The sequence below is a fragment of the Branchiostoma floridae genome, chromosome 9 (genome assembly GCF_000003815.2).
Source record: "Branchiostoma floridae strain S238N-H82 chromosome 9, Bfl_VNyyK, whole genome shotgun sequence".
Taxonomy (NCBI): Eukaryota; Metazoa; Chordata; class Leptocardii; order Amphioxiformes; family Branchiostomatidae; genus Branchiostoma; species Branchiostoma floridae.
In genome coordinates, this window is record NC_049987.1 from 24,910,806 (window position 1) to 24,935,961 (window position 25,156).

General features: G+C 40.4%; 1 protein-coding gene across 21 annotated transcripts in view; it reads left to right on the top strand.

Annotated features, from left to right (window-relative positions):
• The window catches only part of LOC118422915 (dystrophin-like), a 232,797-nt gene that overhangs the window by 193,037 nt on the left and 14,604 nt on the right, over nt 1–25,156 (top strand). For all 21 annotated transcript variants that reach the window (XM_035830778.1, XM_035830765.1, XM_035830766.1 and 18 more), the window contains 5 exons: nt 3,230–3,298; nt 14,941–14,991; nt 17,565–17,625; nt 21,074–21,165; nt 22,083–22,305. In XM_035830778.1, the coding sequence (XP_035686671.1) occupies nt 3,230–3,298; nt 14,941–14,991; nt 17,565–17,625; nt 21,074–21,165; nt 22,083–22,305 (496 nt within the window). The remainder of the gene's footprint in view (nt 1–3,229; nt 3,299–14,940; nt 14,992–17,564; nt 17,626–21,073; nt 21,166–22,082; nt 22,306–25,156) is intronic.

The following is a 25,156-nucleotide window of genomic DNA, read 5'->3' on the forward strand; positions in this document are numbered from 1 at the left end:
AAGAAAAACAAGGAAACATCCAAGTGACTTTCTTTCTTCTTCTTCTTTGCAATATACTGAATATTTTGGTTTTCTAGAATTATGCAATCACACTGTACAGTTCCAATGAAAAAACATGATGTTTGCTATTGCCATTGACTATTGAATGCCAACAGCTATTGACTCAACTGGGTCCAAATAATATCACTGTCTGGTCGGTTTCATTCGCTGTACATACAAATCACACAAGCAACTCGCAAAAGCAATCAATAAATCGTTCTCCATGCAAAAGTGCTCTGCCAGCGAGAGGTAATTTGTACTGGTCATTTTGGCTGTAACAGATCGAAGTAAATTTTGTGATGATCCTTCCAACTGCGATGGGAACTTATTTGAGTCATAAAATGTATTGTTTTTGATCCTAGGCTGAGACATAACTGCCCACGGATTCCCTTCCTGGGTCATTTGGTTTTGGAATAGATGTTCTAAAAGTCGGATATTTTAGATAAAAAGAATTAAACTTCACATTCAAGCAATCTCTGTAACTGTGGCGGGAACACACTTTGCATCGTAACATTTATAGTGACATTTTGAGACATAACCGCCCTCAGTTCCTTTCCACGGGTTATTTTCTTGCTATATAGATGTTGTGAAAGTTACGGGACATTTCCCCCGGCCCTGGATTGGCAATTTTCCCCTCCACAGTCGGAGATGACTCCCCTGAACCCGTCTACTGGAGCAATTACGTAAAGTGTGCCGTTCGGATGGATCCTGGGCTCGGAGGGGACAAGGGTCACTTCTAACATGTCAGATGTATGATACTATATTTATATGCCCCCTTCAGTCAGTCACGACTAAGAAAGTTCTGACTTTTTAGAGAATTGATCAAGTTACTCAACCGGTATTTTGTATACTTCATTCTTGAAAGTAGGAAAGAAAATTTACAGAAAAGCACCTGCTAGTAGTTGTAATGTGCAGGAAGTAGGAGTACAAAGTAAGAGTGAATGCTATCAGATTCTGAAATATCTGACTCTAAGGAGAATTGATTCATTCCCTTGATCTATTTCGTGTTTGTGCATTGTTAATAGAGCAGAAAGAAAAACCTTTCTGTAAGCTGAATTGCCTGCAAGGAAGCACTTACTTGTCATGCATACAAAGTAGAGGTAATATGTAGGTCTTCACATATTGCTACGATGCAACAGTACTACATTAAATCATTATGTCATATATCAATGATGCCAAAGCCGTGACAGACGGATGGTGGCTGCCATTTTGGCTCGATGACTGAATATTTTATTGCCCCCCTCCCCTGGAGACTTCTCACCAACATTACCTCATTAAAACTGCAGAGGGAAGGAGAGTCTGTAGCAGACACGCTGTCTCACCCGCAATAAAGGAGACGCCAATCTTTCTCATGAATTATTCAAAATATCCTATTCAGGGCTCGAAATACAGGGTGCATGACTTGTGCATTTTTTGTGTACCCAAAATTGGAGCTGTGCACCTAATTTTTGATAGCCAGCTATAGTCTAATGGTACTTGCATTTAAATTATACACAAGTTTTCAGAATATTCTTGAGATAAGTACAGTCAAACCTGTCTATAGCGGCCACTCAAGGGACCGGACAAATTTGGCCACTATAGACAGGTAGCCTCTGTATAGAGGTGGTAACTTGTAGATAAAATACCCAAGGGACCGACAAAAAGTGGCCACTATGGACAGGTGGCCCCTCTGTAGAGGTGGCCCCTAATACAGGTTTGACTGTATCAGAAAAAGCAAAAAAACCTTTGGCGTAGATGTACTTTGATGTATTACATTGAAAAATTTTGAAGTTTGCTGTAGAATACTTACAGATTTAAGTTCGAAGAAAGGCAGAAGGGTTTTTACATGCATAACAACGTTTTCCTGACGTCCTACTCTGCTTAATGTTGTTCACCCGAATTTCTTTCTATGCACAAAATTTCTATACCAATGTACCTATTTTTAGAAAATTTTGAGCCCTGTTATTGGTTGATTTAAGGAGAGAAAACAAATTTCTAGCCCTGTCATTGGTTAATGATAGAGGAGGGGAAAAAATTTCTAGCCCTGTCATTGGTTAATGGTAGAGGAGAGAAAAAAAATTTCTAGCCCTGTCATTGGTTAATGGTAGGAGAGAAATAATTTTCGGCCCTGTCATTGGTTAATGGTAGAGGAGAGAAAAAATTTCGAGCCCTGTCATTGGTTAATGGTAGAGGAGAGAAAAGATTTCGAGCCGTCATTGGTTAATGGTAGGAGAGAAAAACTTTTGAGCCCTGTCATTGGTTAATGGTAGGAGAGAAAAGATTTCGAGCCCTGTCATTGGTTAATGTTAGGAGAGAAAAAATTTCAAGCCCTGTCATTGGTTAATGGTAAGGCACTGGAGCGTTGCTGGCTCCTCTAATCAGAGTCCGCCGGCGGGAAAGAGGCATCTGTGAGATCAATCAGCCCAGTTGTCGTTGCCGTTAAACCATTCCGTGCAGGCGGCTCACGTTTCCAGCGCGCGGGTGGGTGGGCATGTGATTAAAATCAATGCCCCGCGACCAATGGGGAACACTGCGGAGGGTATATAACTCTTGAAATCTTATCCCTCGTACCGTCAGCCCTCGTGGACACTCAGACTAGCATGGGGTTGCACATGCCTTGTGTAAGGGATCGTCTTCTTTCTTATCATTCTTGACCTTCCTTCTTTCTTGCTGTCTTGATTGACTATTCCTAAAAAAATATTCACCTGCTTTGGGTTTTTTTTAATTTCTCTCTGGCATCTTCTTGAGTCTGTCACAAAAGGAGAAATGTGACATGTGGTTGAGTCACGGTGGAGTTTGCCAACTCCTTGCATGCATGCCTCCTCTCCTCTTGCTCTTTTGTGTTATCAGAAAAACGGATCGAATTCCCAGCACGCGTCCCCATGTAATCTAATCATGTGCCTTTTTACAGTGATTCACGTTTCTCTGAGCATAAAGATAATTTACTGCCGTATGTACAGTAAATGCTTGTATGCAAGAAATCGCCTGCAATCAGTTCTCCTGCTGTACTAGCTCGGTGACCACAGGGAAATCTAGGCTGCGCTTACGCCCCCTCTAAACCGAGGTGGTGTTTACGGCAGTGTTGGGAATTCGTGGCACGGGTTGAGCGAGGGATTTAAGCGAGGGGTTTGACAGATCGTGTCGGGCGAGGCAATCCGTTAGAAATGGTGCTGGAGAAGCTAAGACGTCGTTTCTTTCCCGGTTGTTTCAGGCCGTCGTCTTCGCCGCAGCAGGCCGTTTCTCAGGACATGCATAGCAGGCTGGAGCTGTATGCCAGCAGGTACGAAAACCTTTCTTACTTCATTTTCTTGTTTGATGTACATGTAGTTTATAATACATCTGTTAGCTGTACGAAAACCTTTCTTCTTATTCATTTATTTATTCCAATTTGGAACATGACATTGCCCTTACTCTGTGGCAGCACTGCTGATATTTGAGGGTTAACATATGCACTCTTCTTCTTACCTTACCTTCATTTTCATGTTTGAATCTACATGTAGTTTATGATACATCATGTTAACTGACAACCCTAGAGACAAATGTATCACTAAGGCCTAAGGGATTGCCAATATTTCTTCTTCTGCTTAGCCCCTATTACAGGGATTATTTGCAGTGCATATGGTAGTAATAACTAGTGATTGGTAGAATTAAACAAAGGGAAACCTTTCTTCTTCTTACCTTTGCTTCATCTCCATGTTTGAATCTACATGTAGTTTGTAATACATCTGTTAACTGACAACCCTAGAGACTATCACTAAGAGATTAATTGCACCAGTGACAAGGCAATTGTTATGCCTATCTTTCTTCTGCTGCTGTTGTCATAGGTGCTAGTTTAAATAAACAAAGGGAAATAAAGGAAAATAGAACTAATGCCTGTGTGCAAACGACAACCTTACTCATTCTTCCTACCTTAACTTCATATTCATGATTGGCTGTAGTTTGGAAAACAACATATGTGGGTAACTACCGTGGAGTCTATTACATAGATTACGTTGCACTGGTGACAGACAAATTGATTACAATACATGGAATCAATTACAACCACCTACACATGTATGTACTGAATATTTCTCAAGTTATCACTGCCTATGATTAGTAGAATATTGTCTACAGTTAGAATTGTGATGGTAATATTGATGACTAGTAAATATGTGGGTCCGTATGCACAGGATATGCATCGCCAAGCTAAGAATCGCCCAGTTTTATGTTTGTCATGCCCTCCCCCAATCTGCAAGGTTCAGCCACAAATTCCCACATTTTATTACCCCGCAAGGGCTTATAAAATATCTAGGTCAACGTGCACAGAATACATGTATGTATCACGAAGCCAGGATGTGTACATAATATGTATTACAAGGCTAGGGATACCCAGAGTTGTGTTAAACACAAACACCCCCTTCCTACAAGATTGGGCCGCAGTTTCTCGGATTTTATTACCCCCTACGTCCCCCACACGTCAATTAGTAATCACGGCTGCCGTCCAGGGGAAGGGTGATCGATTGATTTGTAGCAGGAACAAGATGTGTGTCATGGAGATCAGGCAGTGTCCAGGTCAGGGAATCTGTAGTCTCTACCAGACTGACTGACTGTGCTGGCTATTATAGGTAGAAAAATTTGCCAGGGGAGTTTTGCTACCAGAGGAGTTGGTCGGCCTCTCTGGAGGGGAAACATGAACCTAAGCGTGGACTGATTCCCCTGGCCAATTTCCTTTTTCCCCCCATTTTTTACGATCCCCACTCCCCTGTAGGAAGGCCTGGCGGAGGCTAGGGAATCTCCCGCATTCCCGATCCTAGCTCTATAATATTCAGCCACGGGGTGTCAGTTTCTGGGATGTATTCCGTCGGCTTCGGAAAAGCTATTTCGTTTTTGCAAATGCGCCACCGTCTGACATTTGGCGTGGATTTTGCGGCCGGCGAACGCGTCGTCCCTCTCGAATGCTGATGAGGTAATGCTAGAGGTCACACGCCAGAGGTCGTACGTTACGCCGTGCATGCTAACTGCATGCTATCCGTACGCCGCGCAGTAACAACGTAACTCCGTATAATCCATCACCGGATTAACCGTAATGAATTGGCCATCAACCGGCAGGCAAACATGTAATTAATCACCTACTCTTCATCTGACAAAAATTCATCCGTCTTGAAAAATGTTGGACAATTTACTGCCCTTGTGTTGGCAAAATAACACATTAATAGAGAATAAAAGCCTGTGCAATACAATTAATCTTTCATTCTTCTTTATTTACCAGAATCCATCCCTTTCCAAAAACGTTGCGACAAAATGGAGTACAATTAATCTTTCACAACTCTCTTCATTTTCCTAGAATCCATCCCTCTCGAAAACCGTTTGGACATTTAATCGACTGCCATTGTGTTAGCAAAATGGTGCAAATCACATTAAAAATGGTTTACTGAGAATAAATGCCTGCGCAATACAATTAATATTTCCGTTAACTTTATCCTTCTAAAATCCATTCCTCTTGAAAACCATTTGACAATCGACTGCCCCTGTGTTAGCAAAATAGTGCAAATCCAGTTAAAACTGATAACACATTTACCGGGAATAGAAGCCTGCACAATAAAATTATTCTCCCTCGCAAGTTGACCGACAGTAATCTCAGTAATGCTGATGCCTGTATTTGCTCTCCATATGTATTTCCCCCGGGTGTTCCATAATTCCCTCTATGCCCTCTACTGGAACATTGACGCACACCGTGTCAACCGAAGCATTCCACTCAAAAGAGCAATCTGCTAAGAAATAACTTGCAAGGAAACTTCGAGTGTACGAACTCTGTGTTAGGATTACTCATCTTAGTCAGCTATATATGTACAGAAGACAGGGACTTAACAAACTTAAGGCTCACAATAGGACCCTCTGTGATACATTTATAGTGAAACAGTCAGAGGATGGTAGGCGGTGCTTGAACCCCACTGTTACCATAATAAACGTAATAAGTACAAGTCATATAACAACAGGTATACCAATATTTTATTCTTTAGGTATTGGTGTATCCTGCAATACTTGTCAGCTTTGTCTATATACCCCTACATATGATTGTTTGGAATTGTATGTTAAATCCCTCAAGAATTGAGCTATGTTTGGGGTACCCGGAATGAGGAATAACACGACGTGAAGTTCCTCAAAACACGACAATCCACACGAAACGTGCCAATTCTCAGACGCCGCTATCTTTGCACGCGTACGGACTTAGTGCGGCATGAGTAACCACACGCGTGTAAAGATAGCGGAGCTTGAAGAATAGCACGTTTCGTGCCGATTGACGAGTTTTGAGCAACTTCACGCAAACTCCGAACGTGTGCATTACCTCGCTCCGTGCTGACTTCGCACGCTTGTGCACAGAACGGACACGCATTTTCGTGGGCGCAAAAACATTGCGCGACCGAGGTACCTCGCGGTTAAAGTAGTCAACAGACACGTGCATGACCTCAAAGCAACCCGAATTGGCACGTAATCCATGTACACAAGAAGCGGAAAGCGGTGGCGTAAAACGGACCGCTTGATACGATAAGTGACGTGGCGCAAACGTCGGACTTGAAATGCGTAAATTTCCTTTAAAAAACAGGAGTTTACATCGGTAGATTTTGGAACATCTGCCGCTATTTTGCAACGCACAATGCTTTGCGAGGTCGGGCGTGCAATCCCTCACTATAACCGAAAGTCGCACGACGTACGTTTCCTCATTACAGAGCCCAGGATTTTGCACAGCGTAAACAACACATTTCGTGTAAACAAACATTTTTGACGCAGCGATACCAAGCTAGTAGTATATGATTACTTGTTTACAAAGAACTTGCAACGAAAACTGATGATCTAGTTTGGTACTTTGGAGGAGCGTGTAGTAAACTTACAAACGATACGAGAAAATGCTCCACCGACACCGTAACATTTTCTACTATATCTAACAAAGGAGGTTTTAACCTCCTTGATCTAAACAATCTATTTACGGCGTACGTAGCTGAAAATAAATGACAAACATTACAAAACAGAATTCATACCTTGTACTATGTGTAACTAAACCACAGCTTCCCAAAGGCTGACTCGAAACAAGTAGTGACGCGGGATGTAAATAAACGACCCGACTGTAAACACGGTTGTTGTTTGAATGATGCGGCTAAACAAAATATGCACGCATGCGCGCTGCTTACCCACGTGTTACCTAGGCAACCAACAAGCGCAAAGCATTTCGGTCTGGGCGATACTATCTATTTTGAGGGGTGTCAGGTATACTATAATATATGTAATAATGAATTTTATTAGTATCGCCAAGGTTTTTTTTTAACCACTTTGGTATCGCATTGTGGCAAGATTGATGGACAGATTTCATCATAATCCCTGATAAAAGAAAATATGTCATTGCTGTCATTCCACACAAAAGTTAGTGTGATGTTTATATTTTGCAAATAAAAAAAAACTATGATTGAAATAAACAATGGATGATCCCAAGTTCGCCACTGTACCGTAACTTCACCATGCCACTTTGTGTTTACTTCATTTCTAAGGTGGAAACTTCGATGAGCAACTTGCAGTTCATTAGATTGTTGACTTATTGATCGAGCGTACGCAGCATTTCGGTAGTTCGATTTTACAAGATAATCTCCAAGGAGATACTACGGTAGCATAAGATAGTATCAAAAGCTAGCAGAGGAGTGAAGTCGGCCTAGGACTCAGGAGTGTTTATGCGACCTGCTTGGAGGTTATTTCCAAAATACAGAATTGACTAAATGGAGACATAAAATGTTAAGATCTTGTTACATTTTCTGTAAATAATCTGACGAACCAAGTCAATAGATACAGTGTAATGTGGTAAGTTGTAACTTATGTCGATAACACTATTGGGTTACATGTCTTGGGAGAAACGACAGATTATAACCTTCTGTTGGCTGCAACGTCGGGGGTAAATGTTGGCAAGTAAAATACAACGATAACTACCGTTTTCATTTCACACCCAACCAAGAAAACTCCCGAATATAGGAACAAGCATGATAGATACAAAATCTTAGCGGAAGGTGTCGGGAAATTCAGATGAAATTTTAATAGTTTCTTAACATAGGCTCTGGCCAAGCGATCGTAACAAAAAGATACGTATTATGTAGTTCTCTCCATCTGGCCGTTGTGTCACTTCACATAAGAGCCTTGGCGAATTCTTTGGGGATTTTTCCGAACTACCACTTCAATCCGCGAGACTCCCTTGGACGAGTAACATTTTTTTAAACATTGTAAAATACTCCATTTCAGAATTTATTTACGGTTGGTTTGATACAATTATTACCTCCCCGTCTGTTTGGTAAAGATGTTTCATTTCATATCTATCTATAATTTTATATACAGCTTATATACGAATACTGGACTTAATTGTTAAGATGTCGGTCGTGTTATGGCAAAAAGAGAACCTACCGAATGTGTAGTTTGGATGGGTGGAGACAATTTCACCGCGTCGATCAATTTGAGTGACATATCCTGCACGAAACATTTTCTTTATCATTGGTTTATTATTGGTGTTGTTAGCAGCTTATATTACAGAGTGATGGAAATCATTCTACATTATGTATAATGTCTTGAATATACACATCTCATTTTGAATGAACTCCGAACGATGCGTTCTATCTCCAACATGTTCATGTCGGGGGAGACACGATCGGAGAATTCGGAAAGGACTTAACATTCATGATCCATTTGTTTTCAAACATGTCTCAATTTTCAGATTTGTGTCAATTTACTTATGAATTTCTATTAAATCATCAACGTACCGTGTTGCCGACGAGTGATGAACACCATTGTATAATGTATCGAGTATTTGCATCGGCAACGTTCTCCATGGCATGCAAATCAATGTCTATCTGGCTGATTCTAATGAAGCACGATGTGTTCTATTTCCAACTTGTTCCTGTCAGTGGAGACACGATCAGAGAATTTGTAAAGGACTTTACATTCATGATCCATTTGCTTTCAAATATGTCTCATTTCAAATGTATCAGTTTACCTCTATATATTAAATTATCAACGTACCGTATTTCCGACGTTTGAAATAGCGGCCCGGCTGGAAGTAGTTGCTGACGAATTATGACCATGGTATACACTTACCTTTGATGCTTCAAAAGTAACGATACTAGTATGTCGTGACGTACTGTACATGTACTAGTATATGTACATGTGTTATTGATTTAAAAAAACGCCTAGAATAGTTTTTAGACGTGTCAAAAAATACATGTGATACGTACTAAGTAATGTTAATTTACGCAAAGAGCCAGCAAGAAATGAAAACAAATTCTTTTAAAAATTTTAAAATATGTGATTTTGAACCAAGGAGCTTTTCTTGAACACAAACTCAACACAAATCTACCCAAGGCAATTTTCCCATTGGTTTAGTTTCAAGCTGTTGTTTCCAAGTAAAGGTGTTCTATTGTTATACTGACACGCAGCTTTCATGGGTGGGTGTTTTTTTTTTCTTTGGGCGCTTATCTTTATGATCCTTTATATTTTACCGTTATGTATCTTGTTAATTCCGTACTTCGTATATACTAGTAAATGTAATTTGGAATGGATCCAATGTTATCGTTAGAAAGGAAACAATGTGAAAGGAATTATGATAAGGTTCCTACCACCAATTTAAATGAAGAGGTAAAAAAGTCCCAATTTTAAAGAAAAACAGTTTGAATCTCCTTATGCGAAGGTGAAAAACGGAAAGAAGCAACCATTTATTTGCAAGAAAAGACGTTTGGTTTTTCTTCTTGTTCCTCCTTGCTCAAATGTCATTTATTGAAGGGTAAGTCAAGACGCAACTTGTGTTAGTAAAACCAAGCTCCTTGGTAAAACCGTTGTTCTGAACACAGTTAATAGAAGGTAAGTTTCAATATTCATGCAAACCAGAACAGAAATTTTTCATCATAACAAGAAGTTGAAAGAGATCAACATACAAGTAAAACGGCGTGAGAAACTCTTCCTCTAACCAAGGAGGTTGTTTTTTTAACCTCCTTGCTCCGACTTGTTCCGACAGTTCACACCGACCTACTTACATATAACAAAAGGTAAGTTGATAGGTGATAATGATGAATGAATGAAGACGTCTATAGTGTAGTGTATTTCACGACTCGACGGTCAGACTGTACTGTCGGCTTTAACAAACGTTAGCGCTGATGTGTTGCAGGACATTTTGAACAATAGAGTGTGCACCAGAGTCCGGGACGTGACGTTCTAGACACAGATGTGTATTACAATCTTTGGCTTTTGTCTGTTTCGTGACAAAATAAAAGAAACCAACATTTACCCCCCCCCCCCCCTCCGCGTTTGCCGTAAAAAATATTTGGCAATATTATTATACACAAGCTTCAGGGATTGGTGTTCTTGTTCTTGTGAAGGAGCGAAATTACAATCTATATACTATAAAAGTACTATATAATTCAATATTGTTACTTAAGAAAATGTATTGTATAAACTACTCTATATACTTAGTTGAAACCGGAAGGTTAGGATAAACGAACGTAGTGTTAGGATTAACAAAATATCGTCAACAGAACTGAACGACACACACACACGCACACATGTAGAACTGAACGACACACACAGACACATACACACAGTTCAGAACAACACAACTGCTGGCAGACTGTTCTTCCTGTCCTTCGACCAAGGAGGCTATACTTGTAATTAACCTCCTGCTCCGACACTTCAAACCACTGATATCGATGAAGCTTCGATATACTGTACCTGCGTATTGGAGAGAAAACAAACAGAAACTCATTATCCATTCCAAGGGATTTGCCAACATCTTAAAAAACGGTAGGGTTTTACATGTAGGTTGAAATAAAATGAAATGAAATAACACTATATATAGCTGAGCGTAGATTTAATTTGTCAGAGGAATCTAGCCGTCTGATCAAACCACACTTCCCAGTGTTTTCCTTCTTTTAACCAAGGAGGTTAGAATTTAACCTCCATTGTTTTGATAAAACTTCGTAGCCCATTTCCATAGCCGGACCAAAATGTTATATCCAGTAAGAATTACCTTGTAACATGTGTTTATCGCTGAAATTGTCTGCGATTGCTGAATGAGATTAGATACAAGCTCCACATATTTTGTTAGTGTTATTTCGTGCACCGTAACCGTGAGAATTCCTAGTTTAACAAGTCTGCTACATTCAAGTTTTCCCGCACAGCCCGCGGCCGCCTTTGGTCATGCCGCCTCGGGCTCATGACAAAGCGGTGGCGCCATGGTGTCTGGGAAGGACCATTCTCGCATGTTGTGGAAACATACATATGGCATTGTCCTCTACAGCATAATACAAATTCGTCTCAAATTATCAATTCTATCAATCAGCGTCTGAAAGACATTTATTTTCAAACTTTTCTAAGAGAGATACATAATGATAACAAAGGTGGATCCGCTAAAAACAAATTGAGGTCTTACAGACTGTTCAAGTCAACCTATAATGTGGAACAATACCTGGATATTGACAATATTCGGCACAGGACGGCTGTCACAAAACTACGAGTCAGTTGCCACAAATTACACATCGAAATCGGAAGACATAATCGCACCTTTCTAGAACAACGAATATGTAGATACTGCAATCTAGATAAGATAGAAGATGAACATCATTTTGTAGTAGAATGTAGTTTGTACAAGAAAGAGACAGCTGAACTCTACAGACTAATAGAATCCATGTTCCCCCACTTCATACAACTAAGTAATATAGACAAATTTATATTCCTTATGAATCTAGACAAACCTTTACTTATAAAGCATATCTGTTCTTACATTTTCAATATCACAAAGAAACGAGAAGAAGCCGAATGTACGCAGTAGAATACGATTCTTGAGTAGTGTAGACTCATTGTATCATTATATCATGTTGTATCATTTATTGCGACCTGTACTGAACCCAGTGGGTATGAATGTACAATAAAGGTCTTCATTCATTATTTGTACACTGTAGTTTGAAAATATCTGGATAAACTAACACTGACATATATAGCCACAAAACGTGACTTTCCGTGTCAAGTTTCGCAAACAACAGTTTATCTACTGAGTTTAACGGGATAAAGTCAATAAAGAGATGCTTTATCAGAAATTGTGTTTCATTACTCTTTCCGACTTTGAGTCGTCTTTCCTCCTTGTAAGCAAAAACGAAGCTGGTCACTGAACATTGACGAAGAAAATCATGATATCTCGTGAGCACACCAAAGCACGCCATTTTCCGGCGACGTACACCGAGAAGAACCGTCACAAAATACTCCAGGATTACCGATTGTAAACAAGACATCTCCGTACTACACGATAAATGTCGCTTGCCCAATGATACAAACATGTACTTCATTTTTATTCTTGGACTTAAATAACAGCTTTACGATCGGAATCATGTTTACAATTTCATACTTAGGGTCTACATTTTAAAACACATGTGCGCCTCAATAAAAAGGTTTTTGATATCGAAAACACTGTATAGTAAATGCTAGTACTGTAGTATACGGTACGGTACGCACAAGTCTGGCAGAACAATTCAGGTAAACTCGGCCAAAACTGCGACAGCACAGTACACTTGCAGTCAGCAGAAATGGCGGCGTTTTTGAATGAAGATCTGTGAATGAAGATTTTATTTGAGATCGAAATGTGTTGAATGAACCATAATATACGCAGTACATGTACTAAGCTGTAATTACCTAGGAGTTGTAACAATCGCACATATCAAAGCCACTTGTAATAAAATTCATTATTTACATGGCGTCACCTTTGTTTACAGAAGTGAACCACACTGGGCACTACGAGTCTGGTAGAATTTTCCTTAATGATATAAGACGTTTTACACACGATTACATGCTACAAAATCTTTGACTACTGTCAATGTACTACTAAAATCGAGTACCGGTAAACTACTGGCCATGGCACTTGAATTAACGGAAAGAAAATGTGCAAACAACTGCGATAATTTTACATAAAACAAAATGGCGGTGATCTTTGTTTATAGTTTCACGCAATGATAACATTTACCGGCGTGCCTTCTCCGCCATGGCTTGGATACTTGTCCACTTGGTCAAATACGCCTTGCAGCCACTTGGTATGCAGAAGCTTGAGTAGAGTCAGTTTCAAGTCAAGTCCATTTTACCTCCGCAAGAAATGAGTGCCGAGTCTTCACTCAGCGCGGGAAAATATAGCCATGTATGCCCGGCCACGGCTACGTGCGGGCACCGCTGAAATTGAAGAAACGCACGTAATGGGGCCGGACTGACTGCCGAGTCTACCGGAGCGGGAAAATATACGTAGCCATGTATGCCCGGCCACGGCTACGTGCGGACACCGCTGAAATTGAAGAAACGCACGTAATGGGGCCGGATTGAGACCCTAGTCTTCACCCGGGGCGGGAAAATATAGCAGTGTATGTCCAGCCACGGCTACGTGCGGACATCTCTAAAATTGAAGAACTGACTGCCGAGTCTACCGGGGCGGGAAAATACAGCAGTGTATGTCCGGCCACGGCTACGTGCGGACACCGCTAAAATTGAAGAAGCGCACGTAATGGGGCCGGATTTAGCGCCGAGTCTACCGGGACGGGAAAATGTAGCCGTGAATGCCCGGCCACGGCTACGTGCGGACACCGCTAAAATTGAAGAAGCGCACGTAATGGGGCCGGACTGACTGCGGGAAAATATAGCAGTGTATGCCGGCCGTGCGGACATCGCTAAAATTGAAGAAGTGCACGTAATGGGCCTTTACCTGGGACGAGCGTGCAAAGATAGCGGCACGAGAGCATTGGCACGTTTCGTGTTGACCCTCGTGTGAAGAGAAACTTCACGTCGTGTTATTCCTCATATCACGGTCCCCCTATATACCTGAAGAATTTGGTTATTGTGAAACCATCAGATGAATACTGAATTTTTTATTACTCCCAAAATTTGTCATAATTGCATACTTTGTTGCCAGGGATTGTGGCCAATTTAGTTATGTATTTGATTCGTTTGTAGAAAGGTTAATTGGGCGTTTGTAGTTTGTGGAGCATCGACATTGTAACTATTTTCCATCAAAATTAACATAAAACGTGCAATGGCAGTAGGTAGAAAATTGTCATTTTTGGCATGAGTGATCGGTAGTAATTGATATTAGGCCGTTGAGCCGGGCATATGGTGGTTACTTTTTAAAGCCCAAAATTTGCCATAATTCCTTACTTCGTTGCTGTGAATTGCAGCTAATTTTCTTGTGTAAGCTGATTCGTTTGTAGAACGGTTCATTGGGTGTTTGTGGTGCATCTAAATCAACATAAAATGTGAAATGGCAGTAGGTAGAAAATTGTCAATTTGTTGGCATGAGCGATTTTTAGTGATTGCTATTTGGCCATTAAGCCGGGCATATGGTGGTATACTGCCTTTTTTTAAAGCTCCCAATTTTTGGTTACTTTCTTGCTATGAATTGTGCCATCTGATTCGTTTGTAGAAAGGTTAATTGGGTGTTTGTGTAGATTGTAAGGCATCTTAATTAACATAAAATGTGAAATTGTTGGCATGAGCGATTGATACGGGCCGTTGAGCAGTGCATATGGTGGTGTACATCACCGGGCCGCATATAAAATTCAATTACTCGCGACTGTGACGACAGGGGAGCAGGATAGATGTGTTGATCAGCAAGGAGCATGTGACTATCAGGCCATTCTCACCTCAGCTCCCGCACACAGAGCCACAGGAATCTTACAGACGTTCTGTGGTACGTCATGGTTACCATGACAACGGAGAGTCTTGTGGTCCCGAGAAACGCGAACCCAGCGTGCGCACGAGTGTTCCTAAGACAAGCACGTCATTGCTTAAGACTCGTATCCCCTGCATTATTCCCTCCTATTGATTGCCCCTGCTTGCTGTGGAAGGTGGAGCAAAAAAATCTGACGTTTCCTCTTCTTCCCTTTTTGTGTTTTTTCTCAGGTTGGCAGAAGTAGAGCAGAGTATGAACAGTATGAGCAGTTCGTCAGACATGTGAGTATTGATACCAGATTTATACATTTTTGTGTAATCGTTTTCATTAAATAAAATATTAATTTCTTATCTACCTAATCACGGCTCAAAATAATGCACTTTTTTTGCGCCCAAAATTAGAGCTGTGCACCTGATTTTTTTTTACTGTGGGTGCAATTCAGATATTTGTGTTGGTGACATACATTTGTAATTAAATAAGGTACTGTTATACACTTGCATCATATTCTTGGAATTTTGGGCCAGAAAAAATTACATAACTTCAACCGTTGTGCATGTACTACTTATCTGAAATATTAAAGCTAGCTATTAATAGAATAACAGATTAATTCAAAGGTTTTTTGTGTACCCAAATTGTTTTCTGCATCCCAGAATTTTTAGCACCTATATTTCCCCCAAAATGAATTTCGAGCCCTGAAATTTATAGATTTTTATTATGCCTAATCCTGTAGACCCTCCAGTAACCCAGAGATTTCTTGAACAGATGTTGTTTTTATGTTACGGCTCCTCCGGGAATGACTGTTGGGAGAATGTCCTTGGGAGCAAAGCAGGCTGTGGTATTTTTAGCGTGCTCTCATGAAAGGACTAAAAAGATTCGACTGGCCTTCAAAAAGACTTGGAAGGAGGAAGCTAAGGTGTTTGGGCTGTTTGAAGAATCGATCAGGGCAACTGTCTTCAGCTTAATTTATTTTCCGTCCCACTCATTTCTTGTGAGCCCATGTTATAATTTTTTGTTGCTTATCTGTCATTTTTAGCTCACAAAAATACATTTTCATCAATTTCATATCATGAAGTTAAGTTCTGTAACAAAAGGGATTAGAGTTTTGACAGTCCCAACAAGCTAATTCCCATCCCAGGACGGAGGGACGGGTTCTGAAGGCAACACTGGAATCGATGCAAAAATTTTCCACTTAACTGACTAAAGCCTGCCATTGGCATATTCAAATGTACAATGTATTTAAACCATCCTGTAATTTAAGCTAGGTTGCTGTGTTAAGCTAAAGCTTCCACACCAGTAAGTAATTGTCTTGTTGTGATCACGGAACCGTTAGGCTTTTATTGTGACTCTGACCTTCAATTTTGTGCTTTATTCGTGGACCAATTACCACTCAATTATTTATGGTCCATGAGCCCACAAACCAGTAACGTTACTGGCTTTGTGATATGACAATCAAATTAAGAGTTCTTCCTGATACAAAACAGACTTATACAGCAGAACACAAGCACTGGAGTAGCATGAAGCTACCGAAGACAATCATATTCATGCATTGCTGCGGTAAAAGGGAGATCTTCAAAAACAGAAAGGGATGTAAAGTACTTGTACTTTTCTCCTGTCTTTGCCAGCCCTCACATAACCTGCACGATACAAGTGTTACTGACTCTCATTTATACATGTAGCAGAAGTATGACTGATGCAGAACTTGCACAAGACTTGCCATGTCATTTTACTGGTCAGTACTAGACCATGTTGATTTCATTATAATGGTTGACATCCTCTTGGAACCCAAAAACTGTGAGCTTGAAAAAGAAATTTGCCCAAAAGAAATGTTTCAAATGAAAGTGTTCAGGAAGGTTGACATCCTTGCTGACAAATAGTGTCCTCATCTCAACCCACTCTGTTTGCTCCATCATTCCCAAACTTTGTCAAGTTCAAGTTCGAGAACTCTATTACAGAAGGATACTCCATCATATCCTGCGCTGATGCACGCTTGTGCTCCGAAGTTCACGCTAACATCACGAGCGAGGAAGAAGAGTAAATGTCTACTGAACACTCTGAAAGGCTTTCTTCACGAAGCATTTCCCCACAGGAGCAATAAGGGAAATAGCCAGATAGAACAAAGCTTTACATAACGACCTTGGTGAAGAAGAGAAGGCCATTACTGCGACAGAACTCCACCTCATGATAGAGGGGAAGGCGAGGAAATGGTCGGGAGCTGATTAGAGCAGATGGGCAATCTGTTATCTCGATAGATTAGCACACAGGAGAGGGGAACCCTTCTAACCCTGTACAGACAGCTGACGTGAATGTTGAGTTTGCAAGGGGGAACGGGGAATGAAGTCTTGTCTTTGGAAGACAATGTCATCTAACCAACTGTGGCACTGGTCCAAGTGTTGCTGGAACTTCATGGTGCAGTGAAGTCCACAAAAGAAGGCCTGTATATCAACAAGGAGCTTTACTCATCAGGCAAACTAGCAAGAATGAAGACAATGCCATCCATCCAACTGTGGCAAGGGTCCAGAAATTTGTGGTGCAGTGAGGACCATTAAATGCAGGAATGCTCATCAGGCAAACTATTCCACATGACATGTACATGTACATTGTACACTGCTATGTCATTTCAAGGGGTATATAGAAATTGCTATCAAAAATGCTAATGATCAACAGAACCATGGTTTTCTACCTCCCTTGTCTAAATGAAAGAAAACAAGTTTGCAGCAGAGAATGACATTCTCCAATAGGACTGATCAGCCATAGCCAATGCAGTAGGGCTGATATTAATTCGGGTTATGCCATGGTCAATATTGACTGAAAGAAGCCATGTAGACTCTAAAATAGCTCCCATATTGTTTTACAGGGAGGACGAACACACACTGATCCAGCAGTATTGTCAGAGTCTGGGAGGAGACTCCGGAGTGGTGAGTGTTTGTTTGTTTGTTTGTTTTGCGTAACCGGTTGACTACCTTATAGGGGCAACAGTACAAGTTGCATAAGACCCACTCACACCAGGATGGACCCTTACTCTTTTTTTTTTAGTGTAGTAGGTTGTGTAACATGCATCTTGAACACAGGACCACCATCTATGAAATTTAGGTGCACAGAAAAAACTTTGTACACAACATGAAATAAAGAAAAAAGAATGTTAGCAAAACCTACCAACACAGTTCAAGCTTTGAAAACTTGTGCCCCCGGTGTTTCGTATACAACTTGTGCACCTAGTATTTTGAGCCTTGTCGGCCAGATCTCATTTCCTGTGTAGCAAAGGGGAATATGTCCCGCCAGTTCACACAATAGGAGCAGAAACCCATCCAGTAGTCACCGATGGTATCGACCCCAACAAAGATAGATGACAGGATTTGCAAAGCCAGTGGAAATGAAGCGATACAGCTACGCGATATTGCCGTATATTTGTCATTGTAAAGGTGGATTTGTGTGGAATGTATCGGGACTGCCACCGGCACTTAATAAACGGCGTTGGCGTCCCCGTGTCTTCGTAAATTTTCTCATCTTGGCTCTACTGATATGGGTGATGTATGGTTTGTGACTTATCAGTTTTACAAGGAGGAAGTCAGAGTATAGAAACAAGTCTTGTTCGGTGGTAAGAAGATTACACTGCAGATGGTGGCATGGTGTGGCGGTATTGTACAATGTTGGCCCAGAACCATGAGGTCGTAGGTTAGAAATTGTACACTAGCCAGGAAAGGCATTTTACACAAATTTTGTCACTTATAACTCTGGTGAAAATGGGTCCCTCGGATAGGATGTTAAACAGAGGTCCTGTTCTAAGGACGGTCACACCTTGGGCACATATAAGTCCCAAAAAGAGTAGGGTTCCTTCCTTGCGTGAATGGATAATAAACCTTATATACACCTGGGGTACCTTGCATCCCACATTAGGCCACACCAATTTTATTTGTTGGTTCTCAGATTTTTGACTATAAAAATATATATATATATATATATAGCAATCAGACATTATAAAAGCAACCAGCAGGGAGGAAAAATTGATTATGACTTTATTCACTTCATAAAACTGAGTGCACCTAGGCGTAAGCTTAGTCCTCGTGCTTTGTTTTAATTATGTTACTCCAAGCTTCTTTTTTTTTAATCAGAGAAATAACAAGTCAAATTTGTATGGTATTATCATCATGATTGTGGACACTGCAGGAAGAACTAAAACCTAATGAATATGAAGCCAGGTGGCCAATGATATGGGGCCATTCACAGCACACTAGTGTCTTTGTGAGCTGTAATAGGCTACAAATGATGAAACAGTCATTGCCCTACAATCTATAACATGTTTGGTGCATTGGCTTGACTCCAGACTAAGAGTAAAAACTGGCAGTGTTACAGCAATACAGTTTGCACAAAGTAATTTGCACAAACTGTGCGAAGTACCGTCAGAAAATGAAAATTTTATCATCCTGCCAAATGATTTGCAAGCACTTTCTCAGATCGAAATGTCAATAGGTAGAGAGCTGGACTTGATTAACTGCTGGCAAATGAAATTTGAAGAAAATTATGGTGTAAGAAGGAAGGTCATTTTAATTTCTGCTTACTGGTACAACAATGCTCATTAACTATTAAGACCTATCCTTTCACTAGTCCAAAAAGCGTCCAAGATTAGACTGATAATCGGAGTAGTAGAAGAAATCAATGTAAAGGAGGTGTCTCGTGCACATTAAAAAGAAGCCCTCCATGTAAACATATTGTTCAGGCACTTGTAGGCACGCTTTTAGCTAGGATTTTATAATAGGGAGTCCAAACTTATTGGTGAGTTGCGGTAAGTGACTATTGTAGGGGGATCTGGGGGCATCCACCTTCCATGGTGCAGAGTTTTTGATGATTTTAAGTTTAAAAAAGTGCATTCTTAGGTATCCAAGAGCAAAAATACTTTTCCAGAGGTCACAGTAGAAGACTGTGACCACGGATGACCTGGTAGCATCCCTGGTCAATCAGAATCTCATGCTTGTCAGACGATTTTCTCCGCAGTGTAAGGGCGTCCAGAGCGTCACTTTCACTTTATTTATTTAAACAGGAATAATTTCTTGTTATTCTTAGAAAAGTGCGTCCAGATGACGCATTGATGCATGCCTGGCTAAAAGCCTGCTTGGAGGGCAACTAGGCACTTCAAATGACTGAACAAACGAACAATGATGATGAAATAAAGGAAAGTATGAAACTGTTGAAGATCGATTTTAGATTGACTCCTCTATTTTTGAACTTCAATCTGCAGAGAGATGATTCAAACTGCTTGAAACAAGATTCCCATGCACTTTCATCTCAAGAACCATCATTTGCAGGGGCTATATTAGATATTGCCAAATCCTGCATAGCAATTACAGGGAAGACATCTTTCTAGGACCACGAACTTGTAACCAACTGGTTAGATTTGCTGAAGGAGGATCTAGATTGTTGCAGGAGATGAACGTGATTGCAGGAGAGGACTCTTTGGAAAAATAACCGCTTATTACATTCACAAAAAAGAAGGCTCAGCCGCTTCAGATGATGTATATTGTAGAAGATGAGAGTAATAGCAGTTGTAAAGCCCATCACACGTTACTGCAAGATGAAATTGTGGTTATTGTGGTAACTTTGGAGTCTTTACATTTACAAAAGAAGTCCTCTTTTGGTTGATGATCATGGACAAAGTGGATAAGATGAAATACTTGCTCATTATCCACTAATGATAAAGCCTGGTCTCGAGGTAGAATTGTTGTCATCATGATTACTTTGGAGTCTTTACGTTTACAAAAGATGGCTTTTTACTGATGATCATGTAAAAGATGAAAGTATTTCCTGAAGAAGAGCTCATCAAGCACTAGAGGAGGGTCTCGAGGTGTAATTGTGATCATCATGATAGTTATTTGGAGTCTTGACATTCACAAAAGAAGGCTTTTTCACTGATGATCATGTAAAAGATGAAAGTATTTCCTGAGGAGGAGCTCAACATTTACTTATAAAGGGTCGCAAGGAGGAATTGTAGTCTTCATGATTACTTCAGAGTCTTAGCATGAAGGGAAGACTTCTTTTGCTGACGTACATGTAAGACTACAAGATAAGAGTATTTGCTGCTGAGGAGCTCATCTGTAATCACCCACTGAAAGAGGCATTTGCGATCATCATCATTGCTTTGGAGTCTTAAATGAAACAAGATACTCAAGAAAGGTGGTCATTTTGCCCTTAAGCACACATAATTATCCACTTTTTCAATCTTAATGAACCTCATCGTTACTCTACCCTGTTCCAAGTTCTGGTGCTTGATGCAAAAGTTTCTCAAGCAACTTTTTAAACTTTTTTTTTAGTGCCTCACCATCTGAAAGTTCTCCTGTTTTGTAACATTTTGCTCCATTTTTCCGTCCACAGCCAAAAAGCCCGGCTCAGATCGTGGTGGCCATCGACCAGGAGCAGAGGGCAGAGCTGGAGGCCATGATCAAGGACCTGGAGGAGGAGAATAGGTGAGCTGCAGATTTTCTTCATGTTTTACAACTACTTAGTAACAAGACACAGGAATCTTAGAAATTGAACTGTTAGGCACGACAACTACTACAAGACACAGGAATCTTAGAAATTGAACTGTTAGTCACGACAACTACTACAAGACACAGGAATCTAAGAAATTGAACTGTTACTTCCAACAACTACTACTAGACGCAGGAATCTAAGAAATCAAGCTGTTACTCGTGACAACTACTACAAGACACCAGTAGCTAGACCAGTCCCATTGACAGTCAGATTGTACTAATGTATTAATTTGACCAACAAAAGCCCCTGTTGGAAATCCAATATAACAGCATATTTATTTATCAAGATTAAACAGGAAGAAACCTCATTGATGAAATCCTCTTCGTTTTTCCCTGCAGAAAGTACGAGTACGAGTACGAGCGGTGAAAAATCCATTTTGAAAGTTCCTTTCACCTTTTTTGACGCCATATTATTAAGATTAAAAGGGAGAAACCTCATTCCCACATAAATTTACAGATGGAGTACTAGCAGTTGAAAATCTAATTTAACACCAAGTTATGTAGATTAAACAGGAAGAAACAGCTCTACGATAATATATCATAGTTCTAGTAATTTGAACACATCAATCCTCGGTTGACATGTTTGGTACTTGAAGGCATGACTCAACGGTGGAAAACTTTTTCTTTTTTTCACACAAATTTACAGATGGAGTCAAGCGGCTGAAAATCTTTTGTGAAGTCCATTTTAAACACCATATTATTCAAAGATTGAACAGGAAGAAACCTCATGGACGGTATTTTGGGCCCTTTTTTCCCTGCAGAAATTTACAAAATGAAACACTGGCGGTTGAAAATCCAATTTGCACCATATTACCAAGATGATAATCCTTGATTCTTTCTTTTTTTTCCAGAAATTTACAGATGGAGTACGAGCGGTTGAAGATCCAGAAGCAGCAGCAGCCATCGCCGCAGGCGGAGCCGAGGTCGGAGGTCAACCGCGACAACGAGCTGATCGCTGAGGCGAAGCTTCTCCGGCAGCACAAAGGTCGGCTGGAGGCGCGCATGCAGATCCTGGAGGACCACAACCGGCAGCTGGAGGCACAGCTGCAGAGGTTACGGCAGCTTCTCGAGCAGGTGAGGTTTTTTTTGTTTGTTAGTCTCAAAGGGATGTCCTACTAGCTCAACTAGTAGCAGCCTCACAGTTGAGATGCAGTAAGATGGACAACGGATTAGATTAGTCTCTGCATTTGTTCCATTAGTTAGCTCCAGTGAAGAGGTTACGGCAGCTACTCGAGCAGGTGAGATGGTGAAGGGGTTTCAGTAGATTCTGGTCATCCACAGCCTTATGCTGATGGTAATACAATTAGGTCCGTACAGGCGCCAAATGGGAATAAACATCCTGTCTCTTCATTACATCAAGTCGCTGCTACCTTTCTGAATTAAAGTCATGGTGTTCATCATGGTGGTATTGTTATATCGGAGGTGAAAAGTTGAGATGGAAAATGTTTTCTACTTAAGTACACAATCTCTCGCTGTCAGGGCTGGTAAGGCCTGACCGGTGGTAAGACAAAAGTTGCAAACTTTGACAAAGTTCTCCTGAAGTTCAGACAACTTTGACAAAATCAGAGGAGCCAAAAATAGCTTAAGAAAATAAGGTCGTGTTCCCTTGAGTAAGTATATTTATGAGCAAGCAGAGATAAGAAAGACCTTGCGTGCCACACAACGATGAGAAAACGACAGATCTAAAGATCAGAGGTGAGCCTCTGAGGCTGTTGTACATGTGTGGAATTGCCAAGCGCCTTTCTATCTCAGGGCATTATCGCTGCAATTTCCCTCAAAGTCGGGAGATAAGGAGAGTAATATGGAAGGGTTCCGGAGAGGCAGATTAGAGGATTATGTTTTAAGGTAAGTTGACGACAGACGGAATGAGAAGTCTTTGGAAGATGTGTACAGATTACCATCGCGTGGACGAGGTCAGTAGGAGAGAATACGTTTGCCTTGCTCGAAAATGTCAGCATGGGCGTCAGCGGAATTTCTTATTCTGACAGGCTCCCTACAGAATGTCAAGAAGTGCAAAATGTACCCCTTGTGTCATTTTTGTGGTAAAGTGACTGTACTTAGTGATGTTGTAATATAAAAGGAGGTGAAGTTCAGAATAATAATGTTATTGATTATTGATTTTGAACATTGATGCCAGAGAGAGCTCTTAATATTATTAGTGCACGTGAAATCTTCGTTGAGAATCCAGAGTTTCAAAGTTGACTAATGTAATGTTTTAACTCATTTTACAAAGAGGATTATAAAGAAACAGGATATCATCAATAAAACACTCAACTGATCCCTGAAAACTCATCAAATTCTTAGCTGCTGATCCAAGCTCAACATCTTAACAATGTATCATCCGTTAAAAAGTCCAGATTATTCTGATCTGTACGGTTCACAAGCTTCCCTACGAAGAAGCTTACCTTTCATCCATCTACAGATTAACAAAACACTTTCCACAAGTTGATGAGATACCATATTGCTTCAGGGTAGAGCAACTGATTCAGCCCTTCACTGTTTCTAAAACTACAGTACTATAAAAAAACACATCCTGCAACCTTACTCCTAAAGGCATGGTGTGATGTGAAAACTTATACCAGGGGGCCCAAAATTGACCTTGACCTTCGTCTTCCCAGCTCCCACCCACATGCCAAATATCATTGTGATCCATCCAGCAGTGCATGAGTTATGCTGATAACAAAAATCCAGAAATGCAGACACACCAAAAAATATATCTCCATTTTTCATGGAAATATATATGTCTTGAAATGAGCCTCACACAGAAATAATCTACTTAATAAGTGCTTTAGTATCAAGTTGCAAAGTAATCCACAGGATTATGTATTTCCAAAGATATACCATTATAAGGTATTAGCAAAATTTCAAATATGGTTTTACCAATATTATAGAGCTTTTGCTAATGTCATTATCGTAATTCTTAACATAAAAATTTCATGACGGTGCAATGTATGTGTATGGCTGTACTGAAAATGGATGCCAACATGGCAGAAATTGGAAAACAGCCAAAGAAAATGAAGTTCATAGGATTCTAAAGATGACATCTTCAGTCATATATCACCGCTCCTCCCCCGTCCTAAATGCCAAGCTGGCAGAACGGAACGGAACCTACAGTACCCGGCTCGCAATCAAGCCGGCAGCGATGTTGAAATATGCAGTAGGACTTAAATCAGGTGTCCCAGCCTGAAGGACAACGCCCCACAGGTTCTGACTTCTTCCACTAGCTACATGAGCAGAATCTTAAACAGATCGTGCACTCGAGGTCCTTAAGACATAAATACTGATTGGCCATAATTTGTGACTCTCGATAAGGAAGGTTTTAGTTCTACAACAGTCAACAGATAAGATGCAGTTTTGTTGATTATATCGTTAAGTATTATTTCGTTTCTGATTTATCTAAAAGTGTAGACATGTTTGAAACAATCTGGCTCCTAGTAAACATAATTCATAATTGCCGATAAAATGTCAGCTCAATGACAATCAACAGATGATATTGACGAATCAGATTTGTTAATCGGGTTAATTAAGTATTATCTCCTTTTTTTTTATTCAAATGAATTAATGAATTTATTGCTCAACAATCACACATGGTACAATGTATGGCAATTAATAACAACTAATAGCTATACAGACAGTAGTACTAAGAGGCTACATACACACAACAAAACATTATCGATAACAGTACAGTTATGTATGATTAATCTGGTCTCGCATTTGGAATACATTATAAAGAAACTGGCCTATGTAGACGGATATATGAGTTGAACATGAGAGCAATACATGGAAAATATCACTTTCTGCAGCTGCACCAGCTAGAGAGATTCAAATGAAAGCTCATCTGTGTTGGTATAATCCATAGTTGTACAATATGAGGAATGTGCCAACACAATGGAAAGAAGGTCGTCGAGATCGGCTGAAAATTCAT